This window comes from Callospermophilus lateralis, chromosome 3, assembly GCF_048772815.1.
Source record: "Callospermophilus lateralis isolate mCalLat2 chromosome 3, mCalLat2.hap1, whole genome shotgun sequence".
Classification (NCBI taxonomy): domain Eukaryota; kingdom Metazoa; phylum Chordata; class Mammalia; order Rodentia; family Sciuridae; genus Callospermophilus; species Callospermophilus lateralis.
Window position 1 is genome coordinate 109,299,122 of NC_135307.1, and position 13,781 is coordinate 109,312,902.

Below are 13,781 nucleotides of genomic sequence, written 5' to 3' on the forward strand. Positions count from 1 at the left end.
AACCAAAGATAATGGCTTGGTTGAAGCCTGAGGGCATTCTTCCAGAACAGCTGGAAAAGTGTTACTGATGTAAATGAAACCTCCAGAAATTGCAGGACTTGCCTAAGTTCATGAAACTAGCTGGTGGGTTAGGAGCCTGACCCTGAAATAGTGGTTTGTCACGACCTTAGGCAACCAAGTATGCCAGACAGACATAATGAAGTCAGTACAGATCACAAGGAATTGTCACGTTTATGAATTTGTGCCCCTTAGGAAGCTGAACTATATTCAAGTGATAAGACAGATGAAAAAGCAAAGGACCATTAGTTTCTCAGTAAAACTATTTTATAGAAAATCAAATATTTTATTTTTATTAAAAAAAAAAAAAGCTTGAAGAGACAGGAATCATTTTACACATGTGATTGCTGTTTAAAAGTTAGTATCTCAAGATATACCAAAAGCACCTAAGGGTTACCACCATGTTTTACCAAGTTCTAAGGAAAGTTCTGGAACACAGTGGAGTTGGGTTTGAACTCAATAAATCCCAGGCAGTCTGGGTTGCTCATCCCAAAGACAGAAGCTTGAAAATATCCTAATGGTTGAGATAAACCTGGAGACGATGCTTCAGGAAGCCAGAGAATTGCACCCTTGCCAGTCAAGTTTCCTGAGGAAGGCGGGGTAGCTCCATGCTCATAGTCCTTCAAGCTTCTCAAGAGATGTGCCCCTCAGGGAGCAACAGCCGTCTTGGTCCAGGAAGCACCAGCTAACCACCCTCAGACCCTTCTTAGACTATCGAAGTCATTTAAGCCAGTAAGTGGTGTTCTGAGCCAGCCTCAGGAAAGTTTATGGGTAGTTGTTCCAGGTGAACATACTGGAAAAGTTTTTGCTCTAAATCATTTTCAGTTAAAATGAAAAAAAAAAAAAAAAGGCTCCAAAAGCCAGTTTCACATTCTTTCAGTACTGCTCCCGGAGAAGTCTGTATGCAAAGGTGTGATGTTTTGATCATAAGCGGCATACTCCGAGGTGCCAGTGCTGGCCAGCTGGAGCTGCTGGGCAGCATGGGTCAGCTGGAATGCGGCATCAGGGTGAGCAGTGTCGGGCAGCAGCGTGCACTCCCTTTCCAGCATGTCAGCCACCCCTTTGAGCAGGTCCAGGAAACCAAAGGCCAGGGCAGCTTTTCGTAAACGGTTCAGCTCCTGAACAAGAATAAACACCAATGTTCCTGAAATGTGCTCTTGTCACATACCTTCTGAGTACCTGGCTTAGAACAAATTTTCCTCGACCCTCAACTCTTAGGGACCATTTTTATGTGAGGACAAATTTTTTTTTTTTTTTTTTAAAGAGAGAGTGAGAGAGGAGAGTAAGAGAGGAGAGAGAGAGAATTTTAATATTTATTTTTTAGTTATTGGCGGATACAACATCTTTGTTTGTATGTGGTGCTGAGGATTGAACCCGGGCCGCACGCATGCCAGGCGAGCCCGCTACCGCTTGAGCCACATCCCCAGCCCCTAGGACAAATTTTTATACAGAGAAGGCAGTAATGAGAGTGATGATGTAACTGGCAAACGGTTCCTCTATAGGTGACCAGCAGCTAGATAAGAAGACTGAGGTGACAAACACAGGTCGTCATCCTCATCATAGTTAAGTAAGCAGTTATGTTAAACATGGAGGCGACCACTTTGCATACCTAATCTATCTACAAATAATTATGAGGGTCACCTTTCCTCTGTTATGTGGGTATGAAAAAAGGCTTCAAATCTCGGAAAGCTCTTAACCTTCTGGTTCCTCTGCCGTGGATTCAAGAGAATGATAGAGAACATGTTTAGAGCAATCAGCCAGAAAGACTGTCCCTCCTTAAAAAAAAAAGGTGGGTAGTAGATGGAAGCAGAGAAATATGAAGGAAGTGTCCCATCAACCACTTAGTGTGATCTGGGCAAGCCATGTAGCCCCTTTGGGTCTCAGAGGTTTTGTTTTCAAAGTAAGGATAACCCCTTCCTTGTCCATTGCAGGCACAGAAGCCAGAGGCTTCTAGCTCTCTTGTAGGGTTAGTTACATGAACCCAGAAAAGGAACAGGCTCTCTGACCACCTCTCTACTAACAAGTGTACCATGTTTAACAGAAAACAGCTGAGGGGGGATTATGGGCTTCAAGTGGGGAGGGAATGAGGTGGCTAGGAAGCTCTCTGGTTGAACTCTGATTAAAGCTGCAAATTTTACTTGATTTCACCAGCTTGCTACATATTAGGTTTGAAGACAACAGTGAATAAAGGTAATGACATAACATCAGACAAAATGGTACATTCTCCAGAAGAGATGCTAGCCTGAGGGTGGCTGTGTGTGCCATATTTTAAGATTAGCAAGGTAGGACACATCTGACGCTGCACTTAATCCAATTTCAGTCGAACACAGGATGGACAGGAGAAATGGAGTAAGCTCCTGACTCTACCCCCTCCCTTGTAACTTTAGTCTCAACCACTGGTTCTAGACTAGCTAGGCTCGATGAGGAACAACCACTTTGCAATTCATAAGTGTGTGATTTAAAAAGTCATTTCTGGAAGCAGTTTCTCTAGTGTGGTAAGAATGTTCTGGGCAATTTCACATCCCAGGAAGTCACATACACTGCTTAGGTTGGACTACACAGGAGTGATCGTGAGGGTGCAGGTCCTTTTAGCTGCCTCCCTCAGCCATTCACAGCAGCACTGGCCTGGAGAAACCCTCCTGAACAGAGCCTGTGTAGAGCTGGACCATCTAAACACTCCCAATTCTTTGATTGTAAGGCAAGAGCAGACCCATCACTTCTGCTGACTAATGATGAGAAAACAGGCACAAGTAATTCATTTCTAATCGTTGCCCATATTCATGCTGCTACCCAGCAGTCTTTTATTTTGGGGGTGGGATGGGGGAGGTGGTACTAGGAATCAAACTTAGTGCCCTTGCACATGTGAGGCAAGTGCTCTACCACTGAGCTCCATTCCTAGGCCCCTACCTCAGACTCTTGCTACGTGAACCATTTCTCTTGGGCACATCCCCAGGCACATCCTCTTCTAATGTAATTCTGGTCATCTCACCTTATAGAATGTCTGTGTTTTTTCAGGTAGTTTCCTTGCATTTCTTAAAATCTTCTGTACATCTGTCTATTAAAGGTAAAAAGAATTTCAATGTTAGAATTCTCTGGTAAAAATGGAAAGAATACAAAAATATGGCTCTAAATGTTTCAAGAAATGAACAGGATAACAGTTACAGTGTCAAAGATTCCTTCTGTTTAATGTCAGTATTTTGGTTCAACTTTAGTAAAGCACCTTTCTCCTTCAAAAGATTTGATTGTAAAAGAAATCAATCTGTCCCACAGAAAAATATCCAGTACAACCATGTACCCACAACTAGCTGCTTTTTTATAGGATGCCAGGATCATTTAATGGTGGAAGAATCTTCAATAACTGGTATTGGAACAACTGGATAGCCACATGCTATCCAGTTGGACTGTTAACTCATACCACATATAAAAAAATTGACTCAAGGGGCTGGGGATGTGGCTCAAGTGGTAGCGCGCTCGCCTGGCCCGGGTTTGATCCTCAGCACCACATGCAAACAAAGATGTTGTGTCCGCCGAAAACTAAAAAATAAATATTAAAATTCTCTTTCTCTCTCTCTTTAAAAAAAAAAAAAAATTGACTCAAAATTGATCAGAGACCTAAATATAAGAGCTAAAACGATAAAAGATTTTGGAAGGAGACATAGGTAAATTTTTTAAAATATTTATTTTTTGGTTATAATTGGACACAATACCTTTATTTCACTTATTTATTCTTATATGGTGCTGAGGATCCAACCTAGGGTCTCACATGTGCGAGGCGATCGCTCTACCGCTGAGCCACAACCCCAGCCCCCATAGGCAAATTTTCATAGCCTTAGATTTGGCAATGATCTCTTAGTTATGACAACAAAAAGCACAATTAAGTAACAAAAGCAAAAAAGTGGAGAAATTTGATTTAATCAAAACAAATTTACTTTAGTGCATCAAAGGACACTATCAAGAGTATGAAAGACAATCTACAGAATGGGAGAAAATATTTGTAACCTATTTAGTTGCTAAGGATTTATTATTCAGAATACATAAACTCAACAAAAAGATAAGCCAGCCAGATGGGGTGGTGCATGCCTATAAACCCAGCAACTCAGGAGGCTGAGGTGGGAGGATCACAAGTTTGAGGCTAGCCTCAAAAACTTAGTGATACCCTGTCTAAAAATTTAAAAAGGTGTTTGGGGATGTAGCTCATTGGTAAAGTGCCTCTGGGTTCAATCTTTAGTACCAAAAAGGAAAAAAAAAAACTTAATTAAAAAATGGACAAACGACTTGAGCAGATAATTCTTTAAAGAAGATACATAAATAACCAATAAGCACATGAAAAGATACACAATATCTTACATTAGGAAAATAAAATTAAAAACACAATGATATATAACACTTCATAGGACGGCTATCAAAAAGGAAAAGGAAAAAATGGAAAATAAAAAAATATCGATGAGCATGTGGAAAAACTGAAACACTTATAACATTGATGTTAAGAATGTAAATTGTGTGATTACTGTGAAAGTCTGGCAGCTTCTCACTACACTCAACCTAGAATTCCATATGACCCAGCACTCTGATTCCTAAGCTTATACCTAAAGTACTGAAAACAGGTGTTCAAACAAAAACTTGTACTTGAAAATAAAAGCATTATTCCTAATAGCCTAAAGGTAGAAACAACTCCCATACCCACCAACTGAATGGATGAAAAAATGTGGCATAGTTATGCAATGGAATATCTTTTCAACCATAGAAAGAAAAAAAAATACTGACACATGCTACAATATATATGAATCCTGAAAACATTACTGCCAGTGAAAGAAGCCAAATACAAAAGATCACAAATTGTATTGTTCCCTCCCTTCCTTTATTTATACAGTGCAGAGGAATCAAACCCACTCATGCTAGGCAAGTGCTCTACCCCTAAGCTACACCCTTAGCCTGTATTATTCCATTTCTAAGAAATATCTAGAATAGTCAAATCCATAGAGACAAAAAGCAGATTAGCGGCTGCATGGTCTGGGAATCAATGTAGAGTGACTTGCTATAGGGTTTCCTTTTGGAATGATTAAAAAGTTCAGGAACTACAAGTGGTGAGGGTTGCACAACATTGTGAATACACTAAATGTTACGAAACTGTACACTTTCGGGTTGAAGTGGAATATTTTACATTGTGTATATTTTACTATAATAAAAAATAAACCAGGCTGGGTCTGGGGCTCAGCAGTAGCGCACTTACCTGGCACCTGTGAGGCACTGGGTTTGATTCTCAGTACCACATACAAATAAATAAAGGTCTATCAACAACTAAAAAGATATTTAAAAAAATAAAATAAAATAAACCAGTTGGGGTTGTGGCTCAGTGGTAGAGCGCCTGCCCTGTGTGTGTGAGGCACTGGGCTTGATCCTCAGCACCACATAATAAATAAATATATTGTGGCCATCTACAACAAAAAAATGATAATAATAAACCAAGTACCAAAACAAAATTTAAATAATTTATAAAAATTCAGCTGGGGTTGTGACTCAGTGGTAGAGTACTTGCCGGTCACCTATGAGGTACTGGGTTCAGTCCTCAGTACTACACATAAATAAATAAAATAAAGGTATTGTGTCCATTTATTCACACACACACACACACACACACACACACACACACACACACACATATATGTATGTATAAAATTCAGCTATAACTGGTGGTAAAAATGGTTTCTCTGATCCTCTGACAAGGAAGCGCTAAGGTCAGGGATGGAAGGAGGAGGCAGACTTATTTTCCAATTAAGAGAAGAGGCCCCTGAATCTTAGCCCAGGGAGAACATGATTCAGCTGTCATGGAAAAGAGGCTCAAAGAGACTCTGCAGTCAAGGGGAGCTATGCTTGTTGTCGGGAGGCCTGACTGCCTCTTCTCTTGGCTTAGACTCAACTCATCAGAGGAAGAAATGTAAAGAGATGCTCAAAGAAGAACCTGTTTATCTTAGCTTCCTATGGAAGTATTTTTGTGGAACTACAATGTAATGTCTTGGCTTGGATTCTATTGTAGGAGTGAAAGTAATAGCCATAAAGATGCTAATTTTTTGTTTCAAAGCTATTGTTAAAGACAACACTGGTTATATTATTCAATGCCTCACTATGTGAAAAATTTTACATTAATATCCAATGCCAGGAAAATATGTCTCTTTGGAAGAACTGACACGCTTCTTTTTTTTTAATCAGACAAAGAAAACCATAAAACCCACATTTCTTTTTTGACGCTGGTTAGAAGGAAGCTCAAAGCTAAACTGCTCAAATACAATTAACATTTTGCCTTGGGGTTCCAGGCACAATTCGTTCTGATCTTCCTCTAGGTTTCTTATTGCTCTAAATTTGTAAAAAATGATTTTGCTATATCCATGTTTTACTGTAGGCCATCTCAATCCTTTTTGGAAATAATAACATTAGAAGTAAATGAATTATAAAGTATCAAAGGAAATGAAAATCAAATCAAATGTCTGCCTGCCTGCTGCCCAAACACCTCCTCCTGTCCACAGTGAAAAGCAAAGTAAATGGTAACGGTACCTGAAGGCCGCTGGGTTTGATCCAAACAGTCACGTTCTGGGCATAACTGCGTTTGTTTTTGGGCTGCAGGGGGAATGGGCTCTTATTGTCATCCTCACCATAAGGGTTTTCTTTAGCATCTTAAAGAAAAAGACATTCTTGAAATGACATCTGGCAAAACACAATCAATTACATTTCCAATTAGGCTAGCAGCTCTTTGAATAACTCAATCTGCTATATCCTATTACTTCCATTAATTTCAGTCAGGATGGAGAACCTGTTCTTAGAAGGAAGCCACTGATGTAGGAGACCAAACAACCAATGGAGGCCTATGAAAGTGAAAAACAAGCTTAATGTCTTTAAAAAAACATGTTTATCTGCTTCATAAATTAAGGCGGCCTGTGTATGCACACTACAGCGCTCTACATTCTAGCCCAGCACTCTCCTGTGATATTGGAAAGGAACTGTGCCTGTGCCGTCTAAAATTGTAGCCACGAGCTACTAAGCATTCTATAACATACGGAACTGAATTTTATTTTATTTATTTATTTTTTTTCATAGTACTTGGGTTGAACCCAAGGGCATTCTACTACTCAGCTACATCCCCAGCGCCCCCCCCGCTTTTTTTTATCTTGAGACAGGGTCTTGCTAAATTACCCAGGCTAGTCTCAAACTTATGATCTTCCTGCCTCAGCCTCCGAAGTAGCTGGGATTACAGGCATGCGCCAAAGTGCCTAGTTAAAGCTTATTTAATTTTAATTAAATTTAAAGAGCCTCATGTGGCTAGTTGCTACTGGATTAGATAGTCTAGGTCTACGCATCAAAAATAATTAAAAAGGGAAATTATACACAGACAAATTAAGGAAAAGAACAAGGGAAGAAACACTTTTACTAGTGAAGAGCACTCAAAGATTTAAAGCCATGGTGGTTTTACAGCTATGCAGATAAGCAGAATTTTTATCTTTTGCACCTGCTTCTCAATTCAAGGACATTCTATCACAAATCTGCAAAGTACACTTAAACTTAACTGTTCCTTATTATTACTACAGTCTGGGACAGAGTAGGAATCATTCTTAGCAATTCAGGAGCTTAAGTCCTTTGCCCAAATATTCATTTTGAAAACAGGAATAAGACCCATTTCTCTGAGCCAGATATTCTCTAACCCTGATTTGGTCACTAATCAGAACACCTTAATACTGGCCTCAAATTGCTTGTTAACCCTTCCTACTTCTCCAAAAATATTGTCCAAACACTCCAACATATTTCCATTAATACTTATCAATATATAAACCATTTTTGGTAAAGTTGAGATCCTATGGGTACTGTCCTACAAGGCATATTTATCTCCAATTTCCCTGCCATTATTTCTGTTATTTCTCTTGTCCGGAATATGCTCCCATTCACATTCGTTCATTTATTCACTCATTCATTCATTATCTATAGTAAGATCCCAGTATACAGCAAACAGTGTTCTAGGAATTGTACCTAGAGAATATAGTTTTCTGGTGCAAGGAACATACAAAATAAAGAATCTTTATTAAATTCCAGCCATATACCAGATATTTTACATATACAGCTTATATTCATGCAGCAGTCCTAGAAGGTAGACATTATTAGTTCCTTTATTTATTTATTTATTTATTTATTTTGAAGAACACTTTTTTTTTTATTGGTTGTTTAAAACATTACAAAGCTCTTGACATACCATATTTCATACATTAGATTCAAGTGGGTTATGAACTCCCATTTTTACCCCAAATACAGATTGCAGAATCACATCGGTTACACATCCACATTTTTACATAATGCCATATTAGTAACTGTTGTATTCTAGTACCTTTCCTATCCTCTACTATCCCCCCTCCCCTCCCCTTTCATCTTCTCTCTCTACCCCATCTCCTGTAATTCATTTCTCTCTTTGTTTATTAGTTCCTTTAAAGATGTTAGTTCAGAGAGGCTGAACTAACACAGGTTTGATAGTGACTCAGCGGCCTTGGTTCCAAGGTTGACACTTTTCCCACACTCAACACTGCTATTCCTTACTTGTCCACTTACCTATCTATATTCCAGGTCCAGATCTTAGCCTACTCCCTCCATGAAGCTGTCCCAGGTTTTTCTGGCAGAAAGTGTTTTTTTTAGATCCTATTATTCTATAGCATTCAGTAATTAGTATCAAATATATGAGGATCTAGTCGTAGCCTATCCTGAATTTTGTTTGGAGCCTATATATGGTAACTGCATTAGCAGACAGGAAATACTATATTTGTGAAAAATGAATAAGAGACTCTTAGAAATAAGATAGAAATAAAAAAGCAAATGCATGGTGAAGATGAAGATACCTCACAGAAGGCAGAGAAAAATGGGTAGGAAAAGACAAAATTATACACCCCCACCCCCGCCACAAATAATATGCTCCTGAAAGAGAGAACAGAGAATATAAAGAAAGGAAAATCAAACAGATAATTTGTGTGCTCTTTACTGAAGAACATGAAGTGCCAGACATAAAAGGTTCATTGTGCTCACATAGCAAAATGAATGCAGACACCAACAACTATGAAAATCATTCTAAAAATTCAAAATATCAGAGATACAAAGAAGATCTTCAAGGAGTACAGACAAGATACAGCTCAAGGTCAAAGGCCTGGGAGTCAGCATGGTACTAGCCTCTTAGTAACACTGGAAGCTAGAAAAGGCAACAGAGTGATGCTTCACAACAGAGAGAAAACATTTTCCATCTTAAAACTCATTCAACCAATCAATGAAGTGTAAAGGATGGAATAAAGGAGTCATTTCCAAAATAGAAGATCTCAAAAAACATTTATTTCCCATGCACCCCTTTCTCAGTAGGAGTCATGCAAGGAGATTCATGGAGAGATGTGAAGGGAAGGCTCAGGACAACATATAGGCAACAAGTCTTTAAAAAGTAAAAAATAACATCTAAAATATATATATATATATATATATATATATATATATATATATAAAAGATCAAGAACTAGTTATATACTTACATTATTTAGTAGTGTAAATAAACATCAAGAGAGAGCCAGATATGGTGGCGAATGCCTGCAATCCCAGCAGCTCAGGAGGCTGAGACAGGAGGATGGCAAGTTCAAAGCCAGTCTCAGCAACTTAGTGAGGCTCTAAGCAACTTTGTGAGACCTTGTCTCAAAATAAAAAATTAAAAGGGCTGAGACGTAGCTCAGTGGTTGGGGACTTCTAGGTTTAATCCCTGGTATCAAAAAATGTTCTGTCTGTCCTACTCCTTGAGATCAGAGTCCCGTGTGTGTCCCTGCTAAGGATTCAGCCAGTGCAGAGCGTGACAGTGCAACAGGGGGCCCGTTGACCGCATCTGGCGCCTCTGACTGAGCATCCCTGAGCAGTGGAGCTCTGTGTGCACTGACCCAGGTGCTGGGACCACGGCTGGGCCCTGAAGGCAGTGGTGACCAACGGGGGTGTCTGGCAGGCTACAGTGGTGAGGCTAGCCTTAGGCGTTTAGATTTTTCTTTTTTTATAATAGGGAAGATTCAGCCATCACAGGGGTATTTCAGAATCCCAGGACATCAGAGTGAAATTATCAGTTGTCAGATTCAGTTGTCAGTGTTTGCTTTAACATCTGAAAAAGGTTCCTGTTCTACGTCACTTCAGACCACTGGGTGCTGTGGGTGAGGCGACACGCTCCTCTGCCATGGCCCCCCAGGAAGCTGTCCTTCTGTTGAATACTGTACCTTCGCTCGCTCTCAATTCGAGTGGACTGTGCTTTAGTGTATTTATAAATGATGGATTCAGTTTCTGAAATTAAACTTTTTATTTGCAGTTTTCCAAAAGAAAAAAAAAAAGTTTGAATTTTACTATAGGAACAGAATTAGGAGTAGGAGGGACTAGTAGTACTGTTTTGCATGTTTTGCTTTGAAAAACACAAAAACAGTAATATCCACCATTATGAGTCTATTGTATATATATTTTACATATAGTCCCTTGATAAATGCTCTCAACAGCCCTCTAAGGTAGATCTTATTCATTATTATTTGTTATCATAATGTCACTCCCAACTTCTTAAGATTGTAGTGAGAATTAAGTGAGTGTCTAGCACAGTGCATGGCATGAAGTTCAATAAAATGTTAGTTATTATTACTATTTTAAATATTTATTTTTTTAGTTGTAGTTGGACACAATAGGTTTGTTTTGTTTATTTATTTTTATGTGGTGCTGTGGATTGAACCCAGGGCCTTGCATGCGTTAGGCAAGCGCTCTACTGCTGAGCCACAATCCTAGCCCAAAATATTAGTTATTATTATCCCCACTGAAAAGAAGAAAAGACCCAAAGAAGGAAAAAAAAAACAACAACATGAATATAGGACAGTTCAATGTGAATGAAGAATAAATATAAGGAGTATTGCTAGATCAGAAAGGAGTCTGAAAGCTATTATCTTAAATTATGGATAAACATCATTGATGGAAACTATCACAATAATCTAGGTCAGGGGTTTGTTAATATTTTCTGTAAAAGAACAAGCAACAAATATTTCAGACTTTATAAGTCATGTGGCTTCTGACATACTCTGCCACTGTAGCAGGAAGGCAACCATAGAAAATATTAATGAATGAGTGTGACTGTTTCAGTAAAACTTTATTTAAAAAAATAGACAATGGCCAATTTGGTCGGTAGGCTACAGATAATTAAGCCAAAACAAGCCAAGAACAATAATGAATGACAGAATGAATGTAGGAATGCTACAGAGTCAAGATGAAGGACATAAGAAACTCCTGTCTACAGACCCTCATGCACATACACACACACAAACAACTTTCTCTACCATGTATTCTGTGTTCTCCAATTATGGCCCTATTTCCTACTTATTTTGAGCCAGGAATGTCCTCTTTGTTCCTCTGAGTTTCTATTCCTCTTAAAACTTTACTTATTTATTATTATTTTTACTTTTTTGTGGTGCTGAGGATTGACCTTGTGCGTGTGAGACAAGCACTCTACCACAAAGCTACACCCCCAGACTCTCCAGCTTTAAAAACTCCAGTCTTGGATCCCAAATCAAGGATTGAACTGTTGCCTGTCTTTTGAGTTAAGCATGGTTTTTAGCTGGGTGTGGTAGCACACCCTGCAATCCCTGTAACTCACGAGGCTGAGTCAAGAGGATCACAAGTTCAAGGCCAGCCTCATCAACTTTGTGACTCCCTCAGCAACTTATCTCAAAATAAAAAATGAAAAGAACTGGGGGTGTAACTCAGTGGTAGAGTCCCTGGGTTCAATCCCCAATACCAAAAGAAGAATGGTTTTTAGTTGGGCATTGTGGTGCAAATCTTTAGTCCCCGCAACTTGGGAGGTTGAGACAGAATTTCTGGAGTCCAGGAGTTTGAGACTTGCCTGGACAATATAGCAAGACTCAGTCTAAATGACATACATAGAGTACATTATCCATCAACGAGAGAATATACTTTCTTCTCAGCAGTACATGGATCCTTCTCTAAAATAGACCATATATTATGCCACAAAGCAAATCTTAGTAAATACAAAAAAGTAGAGATACTACCATGCATTCTATCAGACCACAATGCAATGAAATTAGAAATCAATGATAAAATAAAAAATAAAAGATACCCCAACACCTGAATGAACAATGGGTTGCAAAAGATATCAAGGAGGAGATTAAATGACCTAATGTTACACTGTGACTCAAAGCCCTAGAAAAAGAACAACAAATTAACCCCAAAAGCAGTAGAAGACAGGAAATAATTAAAATCAGAGCTGAAATCTATCAAATTGAGATAAAAGAAACAACCTAAAAAATTGACAAAACAAAAAGCTGGTTCTTTGGAAAAAAAAATTGATAAACCATTAGCCATGATAATGAAGAGAAGAAGAGAGAAAACTCAAATTATTAACGTCCATGATGAAAAAGGAAATATTACAATTCACAATAGCTAATCTGTGGAGCCAACCTAGATGTCCTTCAGTGGATGAATGGATAAAAAAAATGTGGCATTTATACACAATGGAATATTACTCAGCATTAATAAAGAACAAAATCATGGTATTGGGGCTGGGGATGTGGCTCAAGTGGTAGCGCGCTTGCCTGGCATGCGTGCGGCCTGGGTTCGATTCTCAGCACCACGTACAAACAAAGATGCTGTGTCTGCCGATAACTAAAAAATAAATATCAAAAAATTCTCTCTCTCTCTCTCTCTCTCTCTCTCTCTCTCTCTCTCTCTCTCCTCTCTCACTCTCTCTTTAAAAAAATAAAAATTAAAAAAAAAATCATGGTATTTGCGGTAAATGGATGGCCTTGGAGAAGATAATGTTAAGTGAAGTCAGCCAATCCCAAAAAAACAAATGCTGAATGTTTTCTCTGATATAAGGGCGGTGACTCACAGTGGGGTAGGGAGAACATGGGAAGATTAGATTAATTCTAGATAGGGAAGAGGGGTGGGGGGGAAAGGGAGGGGGAAGGGGATTAGCAAGGATGGTGAAATGTGATGGTCATCATTATACAAAGAACATGTATGAAGACTTGAACTGGGTGTCAACATACCATATATACAGAGATATGAGAAACTGTGGTATATATGTGTATTAAGAATTGTAATGCAAAAAAAAGGACACGTATAATGGCATAAATTGACGTGAACATACTTTATATAGAGATATGAAAAATTGTGCTCTATATGTGTAATAAGGATTATAATGCATTCCAGTGTTGTCGTGTATTTTAAAAAAATAAAAATCAATTGAAAAAAAGAAAAAAGGAAATATTACGACAGACACCACAGAAATACAAAGATAATTAGAAATTGTTTTGAAAATTCATACTCCAATAAAATAGAAAATATCAAAGACATTGACAAATTTCTAGAGGCATATGATATGCCCAAACGAAATCAGGATGATATACACAATTTAAACAGATCAATTTCAAGTAAGGAAATAGAGGATGTCATCAGAAACCTACCAACCAAGAAAAATCCAGGACGGATGAATACACAGCTGAGTTCTACAAGACCTTTAAAGAAGAACTAACAATACTTCTCAAACTATTTCATGAAATAGAAAAAGAGGGAATACTTCCAAACACATTCTATGAGATCAATATTACCCTGATTCCAAAACCAGACAAAGACGTATCAAAGGAAGAAAACTTAAGACCAACATCTCTAATGAATATAGATGCAAAAATTCTCAATAA

The 13,781-nt window shown here is 38.4% G+C and overlaps 1 protein-coding gene across 4 annotated transcripts in view; it reads right to left on the bottom strand.

The window, feature by feature from the left end:
• Positions 1–372: 372 nt before the first annotated feature.
• Ints14 (integrator complex subunit 14) overlaps positions 373–13,781 on the bottom strand; it is a 36,126-nt gene continuing 22,717 nt past the window's right edge. For all 4 annotated transcript variants that reach the window (XM_076848639.2, XM_076848642.2, XM_076848640.2 and 1 more), the window contains 3 exons: positions 6,607–6,725; positions 3,047–3,112; positions 373–1,175 (listed from right to left, as the gene is read on the bottom strand). In XM_076848639.2, coding sequence (XP_076704754.2) covers positions 924–1,175; positions 3,047–3,112; positions 6,607–6,725 — 437 coding nt within the window. In that variant the 3' untranslated portion in view covers positions 373–923. The remainder of the gene's footprint in view (positions 1,176–3,046; positions 3,113–6,606; positions 6,726–13,781) is intronic.